Raw genomic sequence first — 23,204 nt, 5'->3', positions numbered from 1 at the left:
TGCAGCCAGTAGCTTCCCCTCAAAATAAAACAGCTGCCCGGCATCTCAACACAGCAAGAAAGCGCCCAACCCAGCCGAGAGCATAGGGACACTGGTACCCAGCAAAAATGTCCGACAAAACCCCCTTCGAAACAGATATGCTGACCCTCACGCGGTTTGTCATGGAAAAGGGACGGCGAGTCAAAGGAGCCACCGGGGAGCTGACACAGCTGCTCAACTCCATGCTGACTGCCATAAAGGCCATTTCCTCGGCAGTCAGAAAGGCGGGCCTTGCCCACATGTGAGTCCTGCTGAGACGTACGGGGAGGACATGAGGTGGAGAGGCTCCTGCTTGCAGTGCAAGGCTGGGAAGAGGGTAGGGATGTTTAACTGCATTGCAAGAGGCTGCAGGCAGGCGGAGGTCAGGACATGGGTTGCCAGGAGCGGGAAGTGGAGATCTCTCAGGAGCACTCCAGTATTGAGCACTAGGTAGAAGCTTAGGCAAGCTGCTGTTCTGCAATATTTTACTGCTAAAACACGAGTCAGGACTTCAGGGCGCCATTCACCTCTTAAAGGTTGATACTGATGTATTTTTAAATTTACTGTGAATCTGCAGGAAAATGCACCGTGATATTTTCTGCTAACAGCCAAGCACGGTGCTGAGTGGTGCAAACAGATCTTGGCTTGCCTTGGGAAGCTGATGTTCTGCCTGACTGCAGTGTAAGTCATGCTCCGAAGCAACAACCCTGCAAGAAATGGCATATGCTATCCTTCATGGGTACATTTACCCCTCCCTCCTCAACCAGTGTCAGCGTTACAGATGGGGAGATTTAAAAGGTCTTATATGAAAAGCAAACAAAATAATTTGGCATGTAGTGGTTTAGAAAGCAAAAATTTACCTTAGCAAATCCTGGAATGACTTGTGCTGTTCTTCACACAGCCAGATTGAAATAAATAAATAAATAAATCACTATCAGCCTTTTAATGGTGATCTTTTAATGGTGATCTATTAGGAGCAGCTCAGGGAGCTGGAAACTCCTAATAAAATTATGTATTTAAAATATACAGTTGTTGTTTATGTATTAAAGTATATTTGTGCACACTCCTGTGCATGTACATATGCATGCATTTGTAGAAGATAGGGAATATATCTATGTAAGAAAGACAACACTTGTCATTTACTCCTTTCTAATTATTATTATTTTTTTTCATCCTGTGGAAACACTGAAATGCTTTAACACCCTGTTTTTTTTTTTGCGCTTCTGCTGCCTATTTGGTCAAAACCCTCGATGATCTTTTCCAATCATAAATTCAGTGTCTCAGTACTACCATACTCACTTTACAGGTGTGGACTGTAATTTGTAGAGAGTCGTACCCAAAGTTAGCAGCAGCCTCATGTTCCTGTGCGCTAACTCTTAAGTTGTATTTTTGTCTCTGTAGTTATGAGGTAAAGCTGAGCTGTTTTTTCTTCCCATTTTAGAGGAAATGTTGCATTTACTTATTTTTTGTCTTTCAAGATACAACTTCTGATTTATTTCATAAGTGGGGAGAACTACTGCTTAATAGACTGGAGGTGGAATAGCCACCTTGCCTACAAGACTCTACTACTGCCTCAGTGCTACATGAATCTTCCCTTCAGAAGGAATACACCCATTATCTTAAGGAGTAAACATCTTTTTCTACCAAATTTATATATTTGGTATATATATATTTATTTTTATTTATGTATATGTATATAAAGGATATATATAATGTATATATATGATATTATATCTATATATATATGTATGTATATATATATATATATATATAAGATAACAACCAAGAAATATCTAAAATATCCAAACACACAAATAAATAACCTGTACTGTTCAAACTGCTGCTGAAACCATGAAATTTTGGAGATTCCTGTGGCAAGCTTCCAACCATGGTGACTGGTTTGCATCTGTCTGCACTTATGCCTTCTTCCCATGAGCAAGAGCTGGGACCTTATCATCAAACAGAAAAATGCAGCTAGAGAGCTCTGATTTTTATGGCTTCTCCAAATAGGAGAATGTGAAGTAACTTCTTTGATGGTTTATAGTGCAGTGTGAATTTTTAACAAATTTGCCATTCAAAGGTGAAGAATGGCTTAACAAAATAAAAAATAAATTTGGGTTGGAAACCTGCCTGGAAACACACTAACTGGAGATTGGATGTTTAACGTGCCCTAAAAATCACATTCCTTTCCAGCATCTTAAACCTGGCTCTCGAAAATGCAAATACCTGAAAAACTCAATACTTCTGAAAAGCTCAGGCAGATCTTAGCTTTGAATAAGAGAAAAGACCAGTCCCCAAAAGTCAGGCCTGCTGCTGACGAACACAATAGAGATTATTTAGTTGTCCCCCTTTCTGTCCTTTCTGTTTTTCCATAATGAACAAAAATGCCGTATATATGCCCTGACCACACATGTCATGTCAAAATAGTTCTTCCTCAACTGGAAATTTCAGATATATATATTACTATGTACTACATAATTAATGTGCTACCAAAATCAAAATATAGAATAGAAACATCACCGTAACCCAGCTGAGGATCACCAAATAAATTAATCTGAATAAAATCCAAAGGAGCAGTTTAGCATATGGAAATATCAGGGGTTGTCTTCAAAGCTTCTGATTTTGGGGTGGCTGGGGGCTGAGGGGATTCTCACGGTGCTCTGAGCAGCCGTACGAGCTGTTCCAGCAGCAGATGACACGGAAGGTGTGTGTCCCTTCTCCTTCCCCAAAGCCACTTCTGGGTGCCTCCTGGGGCTGCTGGCAAAGCCTGGCACCTGCCAGATGGGCTGCAGGCTCTGCTCCTGGGAGGAGGCTTGGAGAGCATCCAAGCAGGAGGAAAAGGACCCTAATGGAGCCCCAGAAAGATGCCACTGCTCCTTCCCTTGCTCCTGAATGCTTTTATTTTCCAGCAGCAGCAAACACCTCCTAATGCATCCTGATGTTTTAATCCAAGCTTAAAGGTGTGTGGGAAGATGAAAGGAAGGAATACCTAGCTTGTGTTTTTCTAAAAGGTCCCCTCACTATCCCAGGTTTCTTGATTATTATTTTTTTTAATTAGCATTTATTTTTTTAATTTATTTTCCCCAGGTTTGGCATAGCTGGCAGCGTGAACGTGACGGGTGACGAGGTGAAGAAGCTGGACGTGCTGTCCAACGACCTGGTGATCAACATGCTGCAGTCCTCCTACAGCACCTGCGTCCTGGTCACAGAGGAGAACAAGGAGGCGCTCATCACCCCCAAGGACAAGCGGGTCGGTGCAGGCAGCAGCAGGGGGCACTCGCGTTTCAGGCATGAAAACCCGGGTCCCCAAATCGTCCCCGAGCTAACCCGGGGAGCTCGGAAAATTTGCGCCATTACCGAATTGTTTTGATTAATAACTGAGGCGGATGGCCTGGTTTCAACAGCTAAAGGAGATGCGGAGGGCAAAAATTAGTATTAAAAGTTTGGCGAAGGGGGGGAAAATAATTATTTCGGAGCTTGTTAGCGCACCCCAGCTCCCAGATGTAAGTGTACTATTACACTCCCTGGCCACTGGGGTGAGGGGTTCGGATTACATTAATATGTAGGCAAGATAAAATGAGCTGAGAGGCTGGCAGAACTGGGTTTTGCATTACACGGCCGGAGGAAACACCTGACTGCTTCATCAGGGTTCCCCAGGAGGGGATCCTGTTGCAGTGACACTGCTCGCACCGATGTAACCTACCCTTTCCCCATGATGTTTTTCTTCTGCCCTCAAACTCCCAGTATCAGTAAGTCCTGGTTCTGAGTGTGACAAAACAAAACACATGTACTTGAGCAAGATGCTGGCCTCCACAACAGTTGAACCTTTCGCTTTCAGATGTCTTACACCGCTTGGACGCACAGGACTTCTCCTTTCTGCCATCAGCGTTAGTGCTGTCTGCAGAAATGTGCCCCCTCCTGTTCCTCTGGTGGGGAAACATGCTGCAGTGCAGGGCCAGAGAAAACGTGCTGCACTGCAGGGCCAGCTGGGTCAGCAGCGCAGCCTCCTCCGGCGAGCTGCACCACGTGCACTCGGGGGGCTACACACAGCCACAAAAACACAGGGCTCACCAGGTGAAAGGACACAGTACCGGCAGACAACATATCATTTATCGCTTCCACTTCTTGCCACTTCTGTTTCAGGGTAAATACGTGGTATGCTTCGACCCCCTTGACGGCTCATCCAATATAGACTGCTTGGCACCAATAGGAACCATATTTGCTATCTACAGAAAGGTAAGAGGACAAACAAAGCACACTTGGCAAAGTTCACTTGGTGAAAGCAAAATGGCTTGGGTGTATTGGCTTGCTTAGTTTCTTTTGTAGGTTCTCCAAGTGTCTTTGGGCTCAGCAGAGCCTTAGAAAGAGTAGAAGAGGTAACACTTGATATTCACCTGTGCTAAAAGCTTCCCAAAGTCCCAGGGAGTGTGCACTTGGCCCTTGCTAGGTGGCATCACTTCCTTACCCCAGACACACAAGGATTTAGATAAAACCACCATCAGGCAGCTGGTCAGCTACTTCAGTGCAGTTTTCCTTGCTGCAGGAGAGCCGGGGTGTGTCGTGGTGTCACTGCTGGGCTTCCCAGAAGCTGACCAGACCCTATCATGACTAGAGTTGTGCTGACCTCCTGGTATGAGTTTCCATGCGTGTTGCAGACAGGAGTTTAAACACACGCTAACGATGGAGGCCACCTGAGGCTGGAGGAAGCAGTCACCTACAACCACCAGGGTCAGCAGGTTTCCCCCCGTGGGGTTGCACAGAGCAGCAACTGTGCAGCAAATTAACAAACTTTAATAGCTAGAGTCATGCCAAGTCTTGTGACTTGATTGCTAATCTCCCAGCAGTTGGTGTTTTTCTTGATGTCTGAGCTCACAGTCAGATGACTATGGGAGACCCTCAGCCATCATTAATTTGAAGCAACATTTGCTGTTCTCATGACTGCAATGAAATCCTTGCAGACTCAGATACTACACTTCAAATGCATGAAGATATGCTTTTAAAGTCCTCTCTCATCTTTTAACTCATGGTTTTCCAGCCAGTTCTTCTCTTTGCATTTCTCATAGATGAAACACTCATCATCAAGCATATGCATTTTGGTAAACCAAACAGCCACAGCTCAGTCTGAATGAGTTCACAGCACAAGCAAAGTGCTGGCATATGGCAGTCCACAGTGTCTGTGGTTAGTGACACCTGGATTCAGCCCGGGCCAAACAGCACTGTCTGAAACAACGCCTGTGTGTGGTGTGAGGGACTGCTGCTGGTGTATCTAACACCCTGATTTTCTCAGGGAAAAGAGCTTAGCTGTACAGAGGCAACCCATGCCATATGCCTTTCTGGTAAGCAAAGGGACCCCCAGCTGTTCCATTTATCCCTGTAAAGACAGCCGAAAATACTACAGCACCTCCCTACTTTTAAATGGGCAATAGCTGTGTTGTCTGCTATTATTAGAGACAGTAGGCACAGTGTCACAAACATTTGCTTTCTGTTTAGAAGTGTGTTTAGGTTACACTGGATAAGGTTACACTAATATAAAAGCAAATGCTCAGTGTGATTCATATAGCATAACAGGTTGAAGTACAGCACAGATTTCTCGATCATCTTTAGCTCACCTGTTAAGACATGTAGCGGATATGGACTGCCCAGCCTTCCCTAGGATTCTGCTTCAGAATAGAAACATTTCCCAAAGAACTCCCAAAGTCCTTTCAAAGCACTCAAGTTTTCAAATCATTTTCTGATCTCTCTGTAGTTGTTGATGTTCTATTATGTATTCATATATTTGCTGTAAATACTGTTTTTAAGTACCCATTTTTCATGTGGGTGGGTATACTTCAGCACTTCAGAAAGAGAAAATTATGTTCCTTGGTACAAATTCTTCATATCCAAATAAAAACACTGCTGCTAGGATGAGGTGCAGTTCTTCAATTACAAGAATAACTTATCAATTTCCCCTGGAATGTTAGAAACAATGTGGCATTCACAGACTTTCAGTGGGATAATTCTTGACATAAAAATGTTAATTCTAATGTAGATGGTAATTAATGTGCCTTTCTTCCTCATAAGACAATTTCTTAGCAACATTGTTAACTCCAAACACTATTAACTTAAAACTCTTCAAAATAACTAAATAATTATTAGGGCTTTATTAATCATTGCTCTAGGATAGTGTCAAGGGAAAACAAGTGAGATGTTTATCTCAATGAATGAGAATCATTTAAGAACTGTGCACTTAGTCACATGGTCTAAAATTTTGGGTAGACCTGTGTGGTGCCAGGAGTTGGACTCATTGATCCCCATGGGTCCCTTCCAACTCGGAATATTCTATGATTCTATGATTCTAAGAAAGAAAATGTAAGTTTATTTCAAACCATACAAAATACATGAACCTTGTTTTGGAAAAGCTAGAACAATTCAAATTCCAATGGATGATCCTTGGCATCTGTCTGAAATTTGGTACCTTCCAGTTCCCAGTTGACTGTAGGACTGATTTTCCCACTATGTCAGCACCTTAACTCCATTTCCAAAGGCATGCACTGCAGAACTGAAACATTAGCTTGAGGATAATCAACACTTTTCCACCAAGGCCAGACTTGGACAATAGGTTTCAAACCTGAAAATGATTGTCTATTGTTACTCCTGATCCAGGGCCACCATTACAGCCCCAGGTAATATCACCTCCTGCCAAAAAAAAAAAAAAAAAAAACCAAAAAAAAAAAAAAACACTAAATTTGTTTTTTAGAAAAAACACCAGGAAAAAAATCCGAGTTAGGTTTATTTCATTTCATTTTCAACTTGGCTTTTATTTTCTGAAGCATGTGTGTTACTGTTAAAAAGACCAGGAAAGTTAGAAAAATGTGTCTGAGGGACTGAATCAGCAGAAGCCAGGGTAAGGGATAGGACCTAGACAGTCAATGCCACTGAGGTGCTCTTAGTTGGTGTCAGTATGTGGGGATAATAAGAATTTTTCCCTGGATTCCTCTTTATTTTTCATGCCACTGAGCTGACTCAACAACTGTCAATTTGCTGCCAACATACATGCAATGAAACTCTGCTGCTTTGCTGAATTCTGTTTTAAATTTGTAACATTACCCAGTGTGTCAGATGGATTTTCTTCCCCTCCTCCTCCATTGTCATGAGGACAATACCCAGCTCACACACACACATGCACACACATACACTTCATGTTGTCCCCCATGGAGAAGGTATAAAGATGCAGAGCAACAGTAATGGATATTCATGAAACACATGGTATGAATGGAGACATGGAAACCAAGACTTTCTAGAGCTGCTCAAAGGGCTGACGTGGGCAAATCATGTCATGTGGCAAATCTTACATGCAAAAAAATTCAGGTTCAGGTACCACCTGAGGGTTCCCCTATAGCCAGACTCTGTGGAGCATCTTTCATCTACTTGGCGAGAACAAAGGGCTAAAGTGGCTGTCTCAGAGCTGTCAGAACATTTCTGCAGTCCCCCTGTTTGGAAGACAATGCCTACTTCAGTCATTTGCATAAAGACTTTTAAAGAAATTTCACTACCTCCATCTCATAGTCAAAATACAATAGAAAGAAAATCCATCTGTGCACCAGAAAGAAGTGAAAATATTCAGCAGTTAACAGAGCCAGCTTAAATCCCTGGTTTGTCCCACAGTACATGGCACTTGGCAAAACTCCCGCAGTGTTAACAATGAAATACCAGCTGATCAGTAGCTTTTTCACATTCCAACAAGCTCTGCAAAACGTTTGTTAGAGACTGAACTTTTTTCCTTCCTTTTGGAAACAGTTGTGAATGAAGATGGAAAAACTAGTGAATTCTGCCCACCTATCCATCTTCCAAGGGATTTTTTGTGTTTGTTTTTTTTTGTTTGTTTGTTTTGTTTTATTTTTCAGAGTGGTCAACAAATGTATGGTTGCTGAGCCATATAAACCTAGAAAATGCATTTTTAGGCCTGAAAAGTGCACCCTAGAAAAATGTATACTAAATCAACATCATATGTAACTTGCAGCTACACGTACTGTATACAGAATATGTTTGGTAAAACACATTTCTTTTGTATTCGTACAAAATTAAATTGTTTTGATGAGGAAAACATACAAAAAGTTAGAAAAAAAAAAAACATAGTAAGTTTGCAACTCATTGTGTAAATATATACTTATTTCTGTATTTCATGTTACAAACAATTAGTTTAGTGTAGACAACCATTGCTTTTGGTGGTGACATCTACGTGCCGTGGGGACATAGTTTTGAAAGAGAAGATGCTATGGAACATTCAATAGTTTTTTCTTTAAAAAATTGTTTAGCAGAGGTTTAATAACTCTTCAACTAGCAAATTATCAATATTCATAGCTGCGATGTACACAAACAGGAATTTTAATGACTCTTCCTTCATTGTATGCTCATAATCTTTCGGAATAAACACTTGGAGATAGAATGATTAATTTTAAGGGACTGCATACCGGGTACATTTGTACATGTCATTTTTCAGCTCCCATGAAAAGCTGGTTAGCAATTCCTTTTTTTTTTTTTTTTTTTCCACAGAAGAATTTGACAAAATAGTATTTAACAAATGTTGTGAGCAAAACATTGCTACAAGCTCTGTGAACTAAAGTGGCAAATGCTCTCAGCCAAAATCTTTCAGCTGAAAATGAGAACATTTTGCAGTGAAATTACTGTCCTCCTGTGTCTTGAAAGAAGAATTTCTAATGTCTCACGTGTCTGCTTTCCTCTAGATGTTAGCATCCTATGATGAACAGGATCCCTATCTTGTCCTTACCCCTTCTACCTTGCTGGATCCTTTTAGGCACTCTGAAGGCTTCTTGCTAGAGCAGGGAATTTTTCTGGTGGGGTGGGGCTGAGAGTGGGGGTGTTTTCCTTTGGAAATACCTCTGGAAGGCATTCTTGATCATTTAAAGAATTTACTCAATAGTCATGAAATATTTTATTTCCTACACACAACAGTCTCCACTGACTTTTATTTATTTATTCATTTTTGGAACAGATATTCTGGGCTAGACCTGCTATTTCTATTTAGCTGTTACTCAATCTCATTAAACCCATGCAACTACTGAGGATCTGGATGAATTTGAAATAATAAGGTGCTAAACCAGGGCCCCAGGAAAGTGTCTGAGGGGGGTTCTCACTTTAATTGCCAGAGAACCAACTTCAAAACATCCACAGAATCTCCACCACAAATGGCAAACTTCTTAAGAAGCATTAATATTCCCTACCCATTTTATGGTCCCAAGAAGTGCAGGTTGGAGCCAGCTTTCCCAAGTACTCTCATGAATCTCTCATAAGTTATAGCTGAAACACACCCCCAGAGCTGGCTGGAAATATTTGTACCAGGTCTGCTTGGGCTATTCTTGTTCAGTGATAACTGCAGTGCTGAAAGGAAACGCGATACCAGATCAGATGCCTGAAGTAAAATACCATGTGCAAGTTCTGTGCAGAGCTGTAAGAAGTGGTGGAGTCACCATCTCTGGAAGTCTTTAAAAGACGTTTAGATGTGGAGCTTAGGGATATGGTTTAGTGGGGACTGTTAGCATTAGGTCAGAGGTTGGACTCGATGATCTTGAGGTCTCTTCTATCCTAGAAATTCTGTGATTCTGTGCATACCTACACGTGCACGTGCATTACATATGCAAAGGCATTTACTATATGCATATGGACACTTATATCATTTCAGTTACCCATCTCTTCATCAGCACAGACCAATGCACAGTTCTGGTTCTACTGCGTCATGCCCCCTGCCCTTTTATTCTGCTTTACTGGAAGCAATTTGTTTGCAAGCTGTGCAGTGTTAATTATCACATTCCCCTCGCAGTTATTCCCTCAGAGCGGTATCAGTGTGATAGCTTATGTTTGAATTTACAGAAAATCAGTAGCGCTGTTCTGTCTCAGATTTCTGATGATCTTGACTTAATACAGTAGGCTGCAATGCTACAGTATCAGTTCTGTGGCAAGTATCATACTGATCACATGAGATGTATGAAATGACAAACTTCCCATGTCCTGTTCCAGCATGCACATTTGCTTGCACCAAATTTGCCGTGAACTAATGAGAGCAGTCTCTACTCCGATAGTTTCAAAGGCTTGGGTAAGACACCAAAGGGAGATCTGCCCCAAGTTATTATTCAAGTGTTGTTTTTACTGTTTCTCATAAGTATTTAACCCTCAGTCCAATGTTATTTTTTTCCATAGGAAACGGATGATGAGCCCTCTGAAAAAGATGCTTTGCAGCCCGGACGCAATATTGTTGCTGCAGGCTATGCCCTGTATGGCAGCGCTACGCTGGTCGCCCTCTCCACAGGGCAAGGAGTGGACTGCTTCATGCTTGATCCGGTACGGTTGTAGTGTTGAAAACATTGCCACTGTCTTGTAGAGCTTTCCATGCTTGGGTCTACTCGTTTTTGTTACTTGTCTCTGCAATCTCGGCAATCTATGCCATTATCTTTTCACTCTCATCTTGTAGCATCCCAGAGCTATCTTACTTGCACTTAATCATGTATGTTGGTTGCACTGCCTCTGTTGCTCTTTTTTTCCTTTTTTTTTTTTTTTTCCAGTGAGTGAGAATTTAAGTTAAACAGTGTTTGAGACCTTATTCATTCAAGTCAGGCTGCTGGTTTGCACAGAGAAACAAAAAAAAAAATACTACAAAGACACTACAGTGTCTTTGCTTCCACTTGAAGGATTCCTGCCATTTTCTTGGTTTTGCTTCTTGTCTGCAGAAGAACCCCAACATGTTCTGTGTTTACCCTGGGGCAAGAATCATTCCTGAGTTCGATTTAGTTTTGTGGTGAAGTCCTCTAAGTGGCATACCCAACAATTTGCAAAAGCAGAACTGTTCCCACACAACCAGACGTTTGCTGCTCATCAAAGCTCAGCCCAGGAGCCTGCCAAGTGTTACTGGAGGAATGTGAGAAGGAGGCTGATCGTTTGAGAAACCAGCATGAAATTTAGCCAATAATATAAGTTGCTTTTAATAAAAGGGTGCATTATTGCCCAAACACCTTTTAATCTTTTTAAACAAGCTTTCTCCAGGCAGGAAGAACTGTGATCTGAACTGATCTGGTCAGAGACAGAGGGCGGAAGGTGGATATCGCACTGCAACTGCTGACAGCAGTGCATACAAGGATATGACGGTATTCACTTTAAGATGTTTAGTCAAGACAGTCAAGAAGAGTTTAAAAAATAAAAAGTAATTTCTTCATTTATAACCTCACGATTTATGGACACAAAGATCCACAATCTGCTTTCAGGGTTGACTGGTGTTCATTAGAGACGCTAACTACTGAAGGCAAACTGATTTTTGTTTATGCTACCAATGTAACAAGTTTTCATGAATTTAACACAGATTCTGTGCTTTCTGCTGTTTGAATACTGTGAAGTTATACACAAGACTGGTGCTGAAAAGACCAAGCTGTGCTAGCATTTCTGCCATCTCTGGTGTGACAACTGTTAGGGGAAGTCAACAAAGTGTTCTGGTGCCTGCTAATAACTGGTCTCCTCTGCTCTTCTGCAGGGTCTCGGTGAATTTATTTTGGTGGATAGAGATGTTAAAATCAAGAAGAAAGGGAAGGTTTACAGTCTCAATGAAGGTTATGCAAAGTATTTTGATCCTGCAATGACAGAATACTTGCAAAAGAAGAAATTCCCTGAGGTAAGAGAATATTAGCACTGTATCCAGTGTTCACTGGTAAGCACTACCTTCTACAGTGTCTTCTCCAGGCTAATGGGAAGGGTTTTGAAGGCATCTCTGAATCCAGTTCTGTGTAACACTTTGGTGCTGTGGGTATGCCTCTCATGCGCTGGATTCCGGTGCATGATATCTTTTATAACTTAGACGTTGCTAAATAAATTCATAGCTTTGTTCACCACTGTGTGGAGGAAATAAATACTTTGAAACCATGCAAGCAGAATGTGGGTATATAGAAAGAGGTATACCCATGTTTTCTAGCATATCTAAATATGAAGCTCAGTCATTTGTGCATCTGGGCATTTGGGGCTAGATTCCACTTACTGCCCCATAGGTGCTTCCAGGGATCTGGGTGGCACCTCCATCATATTCCTGTACGTGCTCACAGCTGAGAAATATGGCATAACTCTTGCACGGTCTATTTGCATCATACGGACCATGAAACCATCCATAGGATGAAAAAAATAAAAGGGTGTGAGGCACAATTTCACCACCTTCTATTGTTAAGAGGATTATACTGTTTCCTCCAGAGAGACAGAGCTGGGAACATCCTGTGTCTGATGACTTTTCTTGTGAGAATAAGCAGCTTGGTACGGCCTGCAGTCAGGGCTAGGAGGACACAGCACAAGCTCTCAGTGTGGAAATATAGACGCTCCCTGGAAAGCGTAGTTATGTGACCATAACAAAATATGGAGAAGTGTAACTGCTCAGGACTGAACTTGGCCTGGAAGATGGTTTTCATGCTTTCCTGCTAGAAAAGCCCATGAGATTATTTTTTAAAGCTATTACCTGTCAAAAATACTTGCACAGCACTTATGCAAAAAACAATGTATCCAGTAGAAAACTTCAGAGTGCTGTAGAATGGAAATGTAATGAGTAAGATTTCAAGCCATCATTCTGTGAGAAGCTCCTCCTGAGCTGAAAATCAGAATTCACCACATTGCTGTAGTGGCAATGCCAATCTCTTTCCAAAGCCTCTTTCTCATGTTACTCAGATTGCTGCTACAGACAGGATCACTACACGGCATCCTGTATGTGCTCATTGAGATTATCTTGGAACTTCAATGTGTAGTTTCAGACCAGCTATGAGAGAAGTGGGAGCCCACTACACAGCTTTCATGCTTTCTGAAAGCTGGCCCAGCTGGGAAAGAGAAGATTTGTGCTTCTCATTCTGCTCACATTATGCTGAGCTATGTATTTGGTGTAACGCACTGACAACAGGTCTTTTTGTGTTTTTTCAAACCACTGAAGTGTTTTAAAAATAAAGAAAGCAAAACCTTAAGCAAATAATCAACCTCAGGCAGAGATGATAAGGCTAAACAGATTTCAAACACTCCATGGAAAGACCAGACAGAGATGTTTCACCACAGGCTCTATGAGGACAGCTCTATCATGTGATTCACCAAATCATTAGGTTAGACATACAGAAAAAAAAAAGAAAAAAAAAAAGAAAAAAAAAGAAAAAAAAAAAGATTGCAAACACTATTTAATTTCAAATCTGTGCTGTATTTGGGGAAAAGCTATTGGAAGTGTCGTTGCATACTGCTTCCAGTCAGGATAAGATATTTTTATTACCTTAAAGCAAGTAGCACAGGATTGCATAGGCTGTTTGGGACAGGGGAAGACTTCACAAGGGTACCAAGCCAAGCAGTGCCTTGCTGCTCCAAGTCATAGTGGTGTCTGTTTGAGAAGAGCCAATGCACTGATGTTATGGCCACAGGAAATGTGCCCATCTGAAAGCTTGCTCTGAGCTTGAGCTCAGGAAATAGCATAAATAGGTTACTTGATTTAAAAAGGACATGATATTCACATTGAGGGAGTACAAGAGAGAGGTGTTGCACACACCCATAGCATAAAACATGCTTCCTTGCATCATCTGTAGGACATATTTATCAACCTTTCATCTCCTGCTGCAGCCCAGCTACAGCTGCAGTGGTGGTGCTCCCACCTTCCTGCAGCTCCTAGCACAGCACTGCACAGCTGAGGTCCATGTCTCCTGATCTGCAGCATGCAAAAGGGCAGTGGGGAGTACCTGCTGGCTGTCCACCACGTGGACAGCTGTGACCTGAGGGAGGACTGACCCCATCTCCTGCCCTGTGAGGCACGGAAGGTCCCTTCTCAACCAGGTGAACCACTGTTAGCCCCCTATGTCCTTCCGGCCACTGTAAGCCAAGCAACAAGGCACCAAATTCAGCTTCTTGTCACTTTATCATATTCATTTTTTCCTTTGATCCAAACTCTGTTTCCCCCTTCCTGAGGTTCTTGGTCAACATGCTGTTCAGATGACTCTCAACATTGCCAAACAGAATTGAAAAGTTAAACATTAAACAGGAAAACCAAGTGAAGCATTGCTCACAGCATATCCCATGATCTGTATCACTGTCACTGATGACCAAACATCAAAAATCAGCCTTTTAGGTGGAGAGTGGAGATTTAGGTGGAGATTTTTCCTTACTATCTAACAGCAGTGTCCCAGACTAGATAGTTTGGACCACAGAGCCATGTTGATTCTCAAAGTTTCTTGTGGACCACTGCTAAAAAATCATCAGATCTGAATTAAAAGCACAGAAAAAGTGCTACAGTTCTGCAGACCAGCTGTAAGCCCCTTACCATTGTCATGCAGATCTTGGTGGGAAATATTTTTCTAGTCAAAGCTCTTCTGGAATGACAGTCCAGCATAAAGGTAATTTTTTTTTTAAGCATCCCAAAATCTCTTATTGCTTCAACAGATGAAGAGCAAGCTCCTATTTGTAAGGCTTCCTGTAAAACAACATTTACTCCAGCCTGAACTATATAATGGCACTATTGTGCCAGATTTTTTTTCTGCACAAATTTTAGTCTAAACATTTCCTCCAGTAATCCTCTTAGGTCCCTAGCATCCAGCTGGCTCTGGTTCACTGACAGACCTCTGAAACATGCTGTGGCCATCTCTATTCTTTGGTATTCCGTTTCATTTTTATCTTAGAATCACAGAATCACAAAATGGCTTGGGTTGGAAAGGATCTTAAAAATTATCCAGTTCCACCCCCTGCCATGGGCAGGGACACCTCCCACCAGACCAGGTTGCCCAAAGCCCCATCCAGCCTGGCCTTGAGCACCTCCAGGGATGGGGCATCCACAGCTTCTCTGGGCAACCTGTGCCAGTGCTCGCCCCCTATCTGAGTAAAGAATTTCTTCTTTACATCTAATCTAAACCTCTAATCTTTTAGTTTAAAGCCATTACTCCTTGTCCTATCACTCCACTCCCTGACAAGGAGTCCCTCCCCACCTTCCTGTAGGCATCCTTTAGGTACTGGCAGGCTGCTGTAAGGTCTCCCCAGAGCCTTCTCTTCTCCAGGCTGAACAACCCTAACTCACTCAGTCTGTTTTCATAGGAGAACAGCTCCAGACCCTCCTGCAGCTGTGTGAGAAGCTGAGTCCTATCACAGCTTGTTGGCTAGGAGCTGTGCAATGGAGACTTCTCTTAGCAACGCCATCAAAAACTTGCCATCAAGAGCAGGAAGCTTTCTTCTGCCAGTCAGCCCAGCTGTGCCCAAGTGACATTAAAAAGCTAAGAAAAGCATTGTGCTTTTGTCACCATAACTGTACATAGAGGGAGGGATGCAGACTTGCTGCCATAGTCTGTAGAAAAGACTTCTTTCCCCTCACTCTCCCAGTCATCATAGTTATGCAAGAAAAACATGGTCCCAATCTGCTGAGGAAGAACATAGCTTTCAGAAATTAGTATAATAAGTAAGGGAGAAAATGGCTTCCATCACACTGTGCAGAGACAAAATCACAGGACCTGTCTGTTATGAGACGCTTTTGTTTCCCTGGGTTAAGTAAAGCAATGCAAAGGGTGAAACCAAGAGCAAGCACAAGCTTCTTCAAACACCATGGATGCAGGTGAAGGGAACATCGAGGTTCTCCGACTCTTTCATTAACATCAAAAAACTACAAAATGCTCATTGGGCAAGTACACTCTTTGCAACTCTTCAGAACTTGGGTTGAATTTCCCTAGCTCTGCACTTTTGTTTGAGATGAAAGCCTGGGCAATATACCAATAAGCATGCAACACCTATTAACTTTCTCATCTGTAAGAAAAATGTATGACTGACCAAACTGGAGAAACAAGAACATTTCTAGTAACGAAAAGGATTATTTATCCCTCCTAAGCAGGTAGCTGGATACTAAGCGAAGTGAAAATTCTATTTCAGTCAGTGGTTGAAGTGATAAATCTGCAGGAATGGAGAAATTACTCTTCTTTCTCAGCACAGTCTCAGTAACACAGTTGCAGTGCTTCTAGCAGATTGAATTTTGTCAGGGTAAGAAGCAATTAAAATTCTTAGTGGCCTCTCATTATCTTCAGTTTACACCACCCAAAGACACACAAATTGTGCAAATCATCTGCTTGTGAACAGGAAACCCAGAACATCCCAGTGTCTGATGGTTTGTACACAGGTGGCTCAGCTGTGCAGCTCACGCTCAGTAAGTAGTATACTGTGCTGCAGGCTCCTTGTCTGATAATGTCACAAAAGCAGTGCTCAGCACTTTGTTTCATGGCCTGCTTGTGACCAATATCCTATGACTTTTGCTGAGGTTTAAAGAACTTTTCTCAGAGCCCCCTTCTGCAACTGGAAAAAAGAACTATTTCTTTGTCTGTATTTTTAAAGATAGTTTTAGACTATAATAATAGCTTTGCCTGAAAATTATCCTTTCCAAAACTGCAGAAGTACTTTCGGTCTCTCTTTAACAGCTCTAAAGGTGCTTTTTTTTCTGACCTCAGATTTTTACAGCTGCAAAGTCACAAATGCAAACAGCTGTCAGGTTGATAAGCTGTCATTGGAAGTCTAAATAATTATTTAAGCAAAAACCATGGAAATTTAGGGAGTGAGTACTTGACAGTGTTATTCAGTTGTGTCTGGAAGTAATAAGACCAAGAGCTAGGTTTAAACTAAACAAAAGATAAGAGTTCCATTCTGTGTATTATCCATCAAGTCTTTTATACTTTGTGTTGTCATCCTGTGAATTTTCAATAGCTCTCCTCATCTTTACAGGCAAGAATTATAGAAAATAGCAGAAACACAAGGAATATCACACTGTCTGGAACAATTCTCTAGTCCAGTTTTACTACCAGCTGTAACAAAAATCTAAGTCTCATATGTAGTTGCTTAGGACTCCAGTTCCTAGTGTTTTATTGCATTATGCTGTGTAACTTGATGAGAATCTGTTCCCATTTTAAATGAGAGTAAATATCAAAAATTCACAGCTGCATAAAACAGTTAGATAAAGTGATTTCAAAATAGAAAAATGCTTTTCTTTATCTGTGGTTTTCCCTCCCACTTGTGGTTTTCCCTCCCACTTGTTTTTGTTTTATTTTTTTTTATTTTTTCTCCCAGCTAACCTCATGATTTTGCTGGGAGGGGTGGCTGACTTGTGACATGTTCTTGGAGCTGGCATTGTTACACAAGTTCTCCCTTTATATGTTTCTCTATAACTAGTACTTGCAAGCCTTGTAGAAAGCACTGAGATATTCTGAGATATTTTATTAGATAATGGATTCAGACAGACAAAAAAAAGAAAAACTTGCAAAAACATGCAGAGGTCTTTTCAAACTTTTAGCATTGCAATACACAAATATGTATGCACATTAAATTTGCATGAAGCCTCAGTCTTTGTCAATTTCTAGGGGAAACCAAAATTCCTCTCCTGCTTTATTGAAGACAGAGTGATATATATCAGAAGACCACCAGACATCTTGGCATATTAGCTCTCAGAAAACTTTCCTTCAGCTTACATTTGTATTGTGTATCTCCCCTTCTTAAAAGTATGGTGATGCATCACTTTTCTTATGGTGGAGCTAATTTGGTGTATATTACTTCTATTTGTGAAAGTCACCTGTTTGTTTTGTTTGTTTGTTTTTGTTTTTGTTTTTGTTTTTGTCTATCTTCTATCTTACCATATTTATGACCAGCAAACCTGAAACTGGTTGCCTAATAAACTTCCCTAATTGCTCTCACCAAAATGACCTCTTCTTTAGCAATATGAATTTCTAATCTGAGAGCAACCACATGATTAAATTCCCATTATCTCCCAAACTAAACCCCAGAATGAATGCTACAACCAGCTTCAAAAATTTAAAAAAAAAAAGCCAGAGGGAAAAATTTGAGAATCCTCTGGAAACTGCCTGGACGTGTAGTGAAAAGTGATATCCTTCCTTATGCCTCAGCTTAGGGACTTGTGGAGATTCAGGAATCAAACAGGTACTTTGTTCTGATAACAGGAAGAGGATCTCACTCACTTTTTCACCACTTGCTTTTTCACAGCTGAGCAGTTGATACAATATTGTTGTGCACTCAAATTACAGGCAAAGTGCTTTCCACATTGTGAGTGTTTGTTTCTCTTTAAAGCCCTTATATTAGAAACTCATGATGATCACCAAGTCTTACAAAAGTCTAAGCTTCAGGCTGGTTTTTGCATTTACAGTGTCCAATGCAACACATGATTTAAGTGGCTTAGATACCTGGCTTATAGCAAAACGACATTTTCCTGTGCAAACAATTGTCTAGCCTGGTAGATGTAATGCTCCATTTGTATGTCTTTCAGGATGGCAGTTCCCCATATGGTGCCAGGTACGTGGGCTCCATGGTTGCTGATGTTCACCGTACATTGATGTATGGTGGGATCTTCATGTATCCTGCTAATCAGAAGAGTCCTAAAGGAAAGGTAAATCATTTGACTTCTCTGGTAAACTTAGTCAGCTTAATACCTCCGATTTTCCTGTAAAGAAAATAGTAGCAGATATACAGGAATAATTTAGATATATAAAGAGATAATTATTTTCCCATCTCCAGAGAGTATTGTTAATGGATATGATGGTCAGCAATCCAATTTAATCAAGAAAATTAGGCACTTGCCAACTGAAGCAAGAAATGTTCCTGTGTGTTTTTATGTTCCCCAGTATTTTTCACTAAAAAATTCCCCAGTATTTTTCACTAAACCCAAGGGCTTTTTCTGAGGAAAATCATTGCTGTACCATAGAAGCCCACAGAGATACCTATGCACAGCTAGCAGATAAAACACTGGTCTAAGAGAGACCTTCACCCTTTCTACTGGCAGCTAGAGTCCAGAAGGGATATGCTTAACTACAGTCAGGGTTTTGTTCAGTGCTAGATGTCTGAGTTTGCCTGTCTACTGTTTCCAAAGTGTACTGAGCTTACTATCACCAGCCCTGAAAACACAGGTTTCTACTAACTGACCAAAAAACTCTGTCAGTGGAAGGTGAGTTTTATGCATGCTGAGACCAACATTCTGGGAAAATATGATTTCCCATTTGGTCACCTGTACAAAACATGCCATGGCTCAATGCAGTTCAGTGGAATGCAGTGACTCCACAGTGCAATGTTGTGACTCCATGAATATGCTGAGCCATGGGCCGTCGTCAACCTCAGCTTTTCTCCTGTGGCATCCGATGCCCTTACTATCGAATTTCTCAACAAAGATGTTTTAAAAGCTGTCTGAGTATACTTGTGGACTACAGCTAACCTGCAGGTCATGCTTAAGAAATGAGTAGCTCAATGTGTAATACATTAGTCATAGTGTTCTGACTCCAAGACCTTCTTCCTTCCTGGCCAACACCATGGTTGAAATCTTCCGTGCAATTGTTTTTATATGCTTGGTTGGATATGTGCAGGAGTTTACTTTCTTAAAACTACTTGTCCCATCTCTCACACTGGAGTCAGAACACACTGATGTCTACGTTTTTTTAAGGATGGAGGACTACTGGTTCCGTCCTGGTGAACATGTATTTATCAGAAGAATAGCAGGTCCAAGAGATGTGGAAAATGAGGAGTAAAACAACTCTTCAGAGTACACACCAAGAATGTCTTAATGTCTGCCCAGGCAAATTTGATTTCAATATTTGATACAGCAATTGAACTATTACCTGAAGAAAAACTGCTTTTCTTCAGTCATGTAGTCACAGTGAAGAAAGAAAAAACTCAACACATGGTTCCACAGTGGTGCCACTGCTGTCTTCTGGCTCTTTCAAAAGTCGGCCATACACTACAGAGAACAATGAGGGTTAATGGTCCCACTTTGCCTGTCAGGTAGAGTCCCTCCAGCAGAAAGAGCATTTTGGTGGGCTTTAAAGATAAGAATGATGTTAATATGTGCTATTTATGTTTGTGGTATATCGTGGATTGTTTACAAGCACAGTAATAAGGGAACTATGGGTAGCAAAGTCCTCTGTCCAACCCTTTACTTTGTCTTCCTGTATAATTGCATTCTGTTGTGCTTCCTTTTACCCAGAAAACATTCTGTCTTTTGCACACATGAAAAGCCTTTTAAGCATAATATGAAGTAACATGATATATAATACATGAGTATGTCTTAGAATGCCAGCAAAATATTCAGCTAAATCTACAGAGGCAATGTCCATTAAAAAATAACTAGTTGTCACCTATATTATTTTAACCACACAGTATTTTGGCACGTATCCTAAATAAGTTTGCATTCAACACAGGCACAACAAGGGAAACATCTTTAAAGCCATGAACAGGTCAACAGACTCCATAATAGAAGTGAAAACTTTCTTTTAATAATTACTGCAGTTACTTTCAAAACCAGAGTCACATGAGTTCAAGCCACTAATACCTGTTCACATTTATGAAGATCTGAAATCAAAACCTGATATTTGAAACTGGGAGCATCAAGTTTCAAACTCCAAAATATCCTGACCAAACACAACGTGATTACCCCAAGCTTTGAGATAACAAATAAAGCCTATACCTAGGAAGACGTTTTGGCTTTTCTTTCCTGGTATGGTTGTCTTGCTTAGCTGGCTTTCATGCTTTGCTAATATCTGTAGGCCCAACAGCTTCTTTTGACAAAATACAGCTTCACTGATGATACACATCAGTATGTCAGCTTGGAAACTATGGCACTGATGCTTGAGAACAGGGTCAGTACATCTGTCCTCAAAACAGAAAGTGAGAAGGGAGGTGAAAGGAGGAAAGAAGAAGGGACTGATGAGAGATACATTGCTACTTAAGTCAGTTTCGTACTTAGGTCCAAAATTTTCCCAAATCACAGGCTACGTTCTGGTAAGACCTCTGATGTAATTATCCTCAAGTACAGTTTCTTGTTCCGTCTTTCTTTCTAGCTCCGACTTCTCTACGAGTGCAACCCTATGGCTTTCATCATCGAGCAAGCAGGTGGGATGGCAACTACGGGGACTGAGGCGGTGCTGGATGTGAAACCTGAGGGTATTCACCAGAGGGTTCCTCTCATTCTCGGTTCTCCGGACGACGTGAAAGAGTACCTCGCTTGTGTACAGAAACACCAGAAGAGCAGCTAAAGGTTTTTCTACTTCAGACCTTGCTCATCTGTCTTCAGTGCACAGTAAAAACAGTACCTTTCAGGATGGTGAAGTCTAGCATTTTAACACCCACCTCTTGGTGAAAATCCCACTTAATGAGGGCAAGAGAAATAGTGAGAATGGCTGATGGAAAAAACAAAAGTTTCATTTCTCCTTGCAGACAAATGGAAAAATCCTCTAACTTTATGTGATGCAAATGTAGAAACAGAGGCCTAATTAGTAAACAGAAGCTACTTACTTTATATAGTACTAACAGAAAGAAGGGAATGGTATCAGTATCCTTATCTGGTCTGACATTACATTTTGGCATTGTTTGAGACAGGATTTTCATATAAACCTTTGCAATGCCACTATCTGGATTTTCTTTTCTTCAGAGGTTTTGTTGCAGGTGCTTTTTATCTTGTCAACCCTGAGAAGACCAAAAGTCTTGTGCTGTGTAATTAATAAAGATGAAAAACCAGTTATATTGCAAGAGAATTTCAGTCTTCCTGTGAACAGGAAAATGCCTGACATTATTTACAGACATGGGACTCTCAATGGCACAATTTGTAATAAACAGTTGCTGCAAATGTGACACTGAAATCATACACACTCCCAGCTTATCTGTAATCCGCTGCAACAGAAGATCAGTTATTACCACAAACCTCCATTTTCCTTTACTTTGAAAGGTTATCATTTCAGATTTACATTTGCCCTTTTACACACATTATTTTACTGCTCCTAGAAAACTCATACGAGTGCCCTGCTACCATGACTCAGATTGACGCTGCCTAAGGAGATATGGAATCAGCAGTGAAACTAGCAAGCATTCCTTGAGCAATAAAATTAAAATATATTAATTAAAATAAATGTGTAACTATGCTAAGCAATAGGAGAGTGAAAATGGAGGTTTAGGTCACTTAAAGCATAAGGCATACTGATTTCTTTACAACCCTCCTGTTTCCTACTGGTGTCATCACCTGGACATTTGTCTGACTGTCTTGTCTTAACCAATTCCTGCCCTATCAGCTCATTTCAACCCCTGCTCCACTTCCCCACCCATACTTGGACAAGACTTAAGAACTCACCATGAACTATATTAGTACATGGACAGGAGTTAAAAATACTCCTGCCAAGAAACCCCAGTGGCTATTGTGAAGCTTACAACTATGTTCTATTATTCATAAAGACACAGGCTGAATAAAGACAGGCATAAAATTATACAGAATGGGTATTAGCTCATAGGCATTGTTATCACAGAGGTTATGGATGTGATTTCAGTACTGCTTCAGGTATCAAAGCACTCTTTCTACAGGTGTTTATCTGGTACTCTTTAAAGTTGTAACAGTGACACCCGCCTAGATCAGCAAGTACACCACGTACTTGTTTATTCTGTTCTTTGTCATGTGCTTCCCGAATCTCTGCTTTCAACAGCAAAACAGGCAACGCTTAGATCCCAGAGAATGAAGAGGAAGCAGAAAAGCCTGGGAGGGTCTCAGTAATAGCTAAGGCAACCTTATCACGGAAAATGTAATTGTGCAGTCTGACTGTGAAGCTAGTAAACTAGTTTTCTGGCAAACAAAATATGTGCACCCTGTATGTACATACTTACATATAGTCACTCACCCTCCCCACCCCCATTTCAAACACAGGTAGTAGTCAGGTTCACCAGTTTATAAAGAAATTTTATCACATTTCTCAAACAGGAAACTTAAAACCAAGCATAGTTTGATGCTCATCTAGGAAGTTAGCAACACCTGTACTGTATCAGAAAAGAGACCACTTGGTAAGCCTGCCCTGTTTCCAAGGGGCCAGGAGAGTGTGCAGGGACTTGGTGCTCCCCAGAGTAACCACAGGGTCTCTAACAACTGTTATTAGAGACCTGCTGAAAGAAAGTTTGTGTTGTGGTGGGCGCACACACCGTAGTGACTAAGATCTGTGTTTCTCTGTGGACAGTCACACCATTATATGAGTACTGTGATGTTTCAGTGGTTTACAGTCAGCACAAACACACCGTAGTAGCCTCTATTTCAGCATGGTTTCACAGCAGAATCTGTGTATAATCCCAGCTGGTAGCCTTTCCACAACTTCTTTTTTTTAATTTTCTTTTAATTTATTTTTTTTTTAATTCCCCCCTCAGTATGCACCACAAGCACCTGT

General features: G+C 41.1%; 1 protein-coding gene across 1 annotated transcript; it reads left to right on the top strand.

Moving 5' to 3' along the window:
• On the top strand, positions 1 to 21,525 carry LOC101804261 (fructose-1,6-bisphosphatase isozyme 2). The gene is made up of 7 exons (XM_021270706.4): positions 1 to 280; positions 3,106 to 3,268; positions 4,162 to 4,254; positions 10,213 to 10,353; positions 11,534 to 11,671; positions 18,293 to 18,412; positions 20,850 to 21,525. Exons 1-7 carry the CDS (start codon positions 108 to 110, stop codon positions 21,042 to 21,044), a joined length of 1,023 nt encoding a protein of 340 aa, XP_021126381.2. The 5' UTR covers positions 1 to 107; the 3' UTR covers positions 21,045 to 21,525.
• The last annotated feature ends 1,679 nt before the right edge of the window (positions 21,526 to 23,204 follow it).

The sequence above is a fragment of the Anas platyrhynchos genome, chromosome Z (genome assembly GCF_047663525.1).
Source record: "Anas platyrhynchos isolate ZD024472 breed Pekin duck chromosome Z, IASCAAS_PekinDuck_T2T, whole genome shotgun sequence".
Taxonomy (NCBI): Eukaryota; Metazoa; Chordata; class Aves; order Anseriformes; family Anatidae; genus Anas; species Anas platyrhynchos.
Note: the sequence above shows the minus strand (reverse complement) of the source record. Positions and strands in the feature narration are given on the sequence as shown.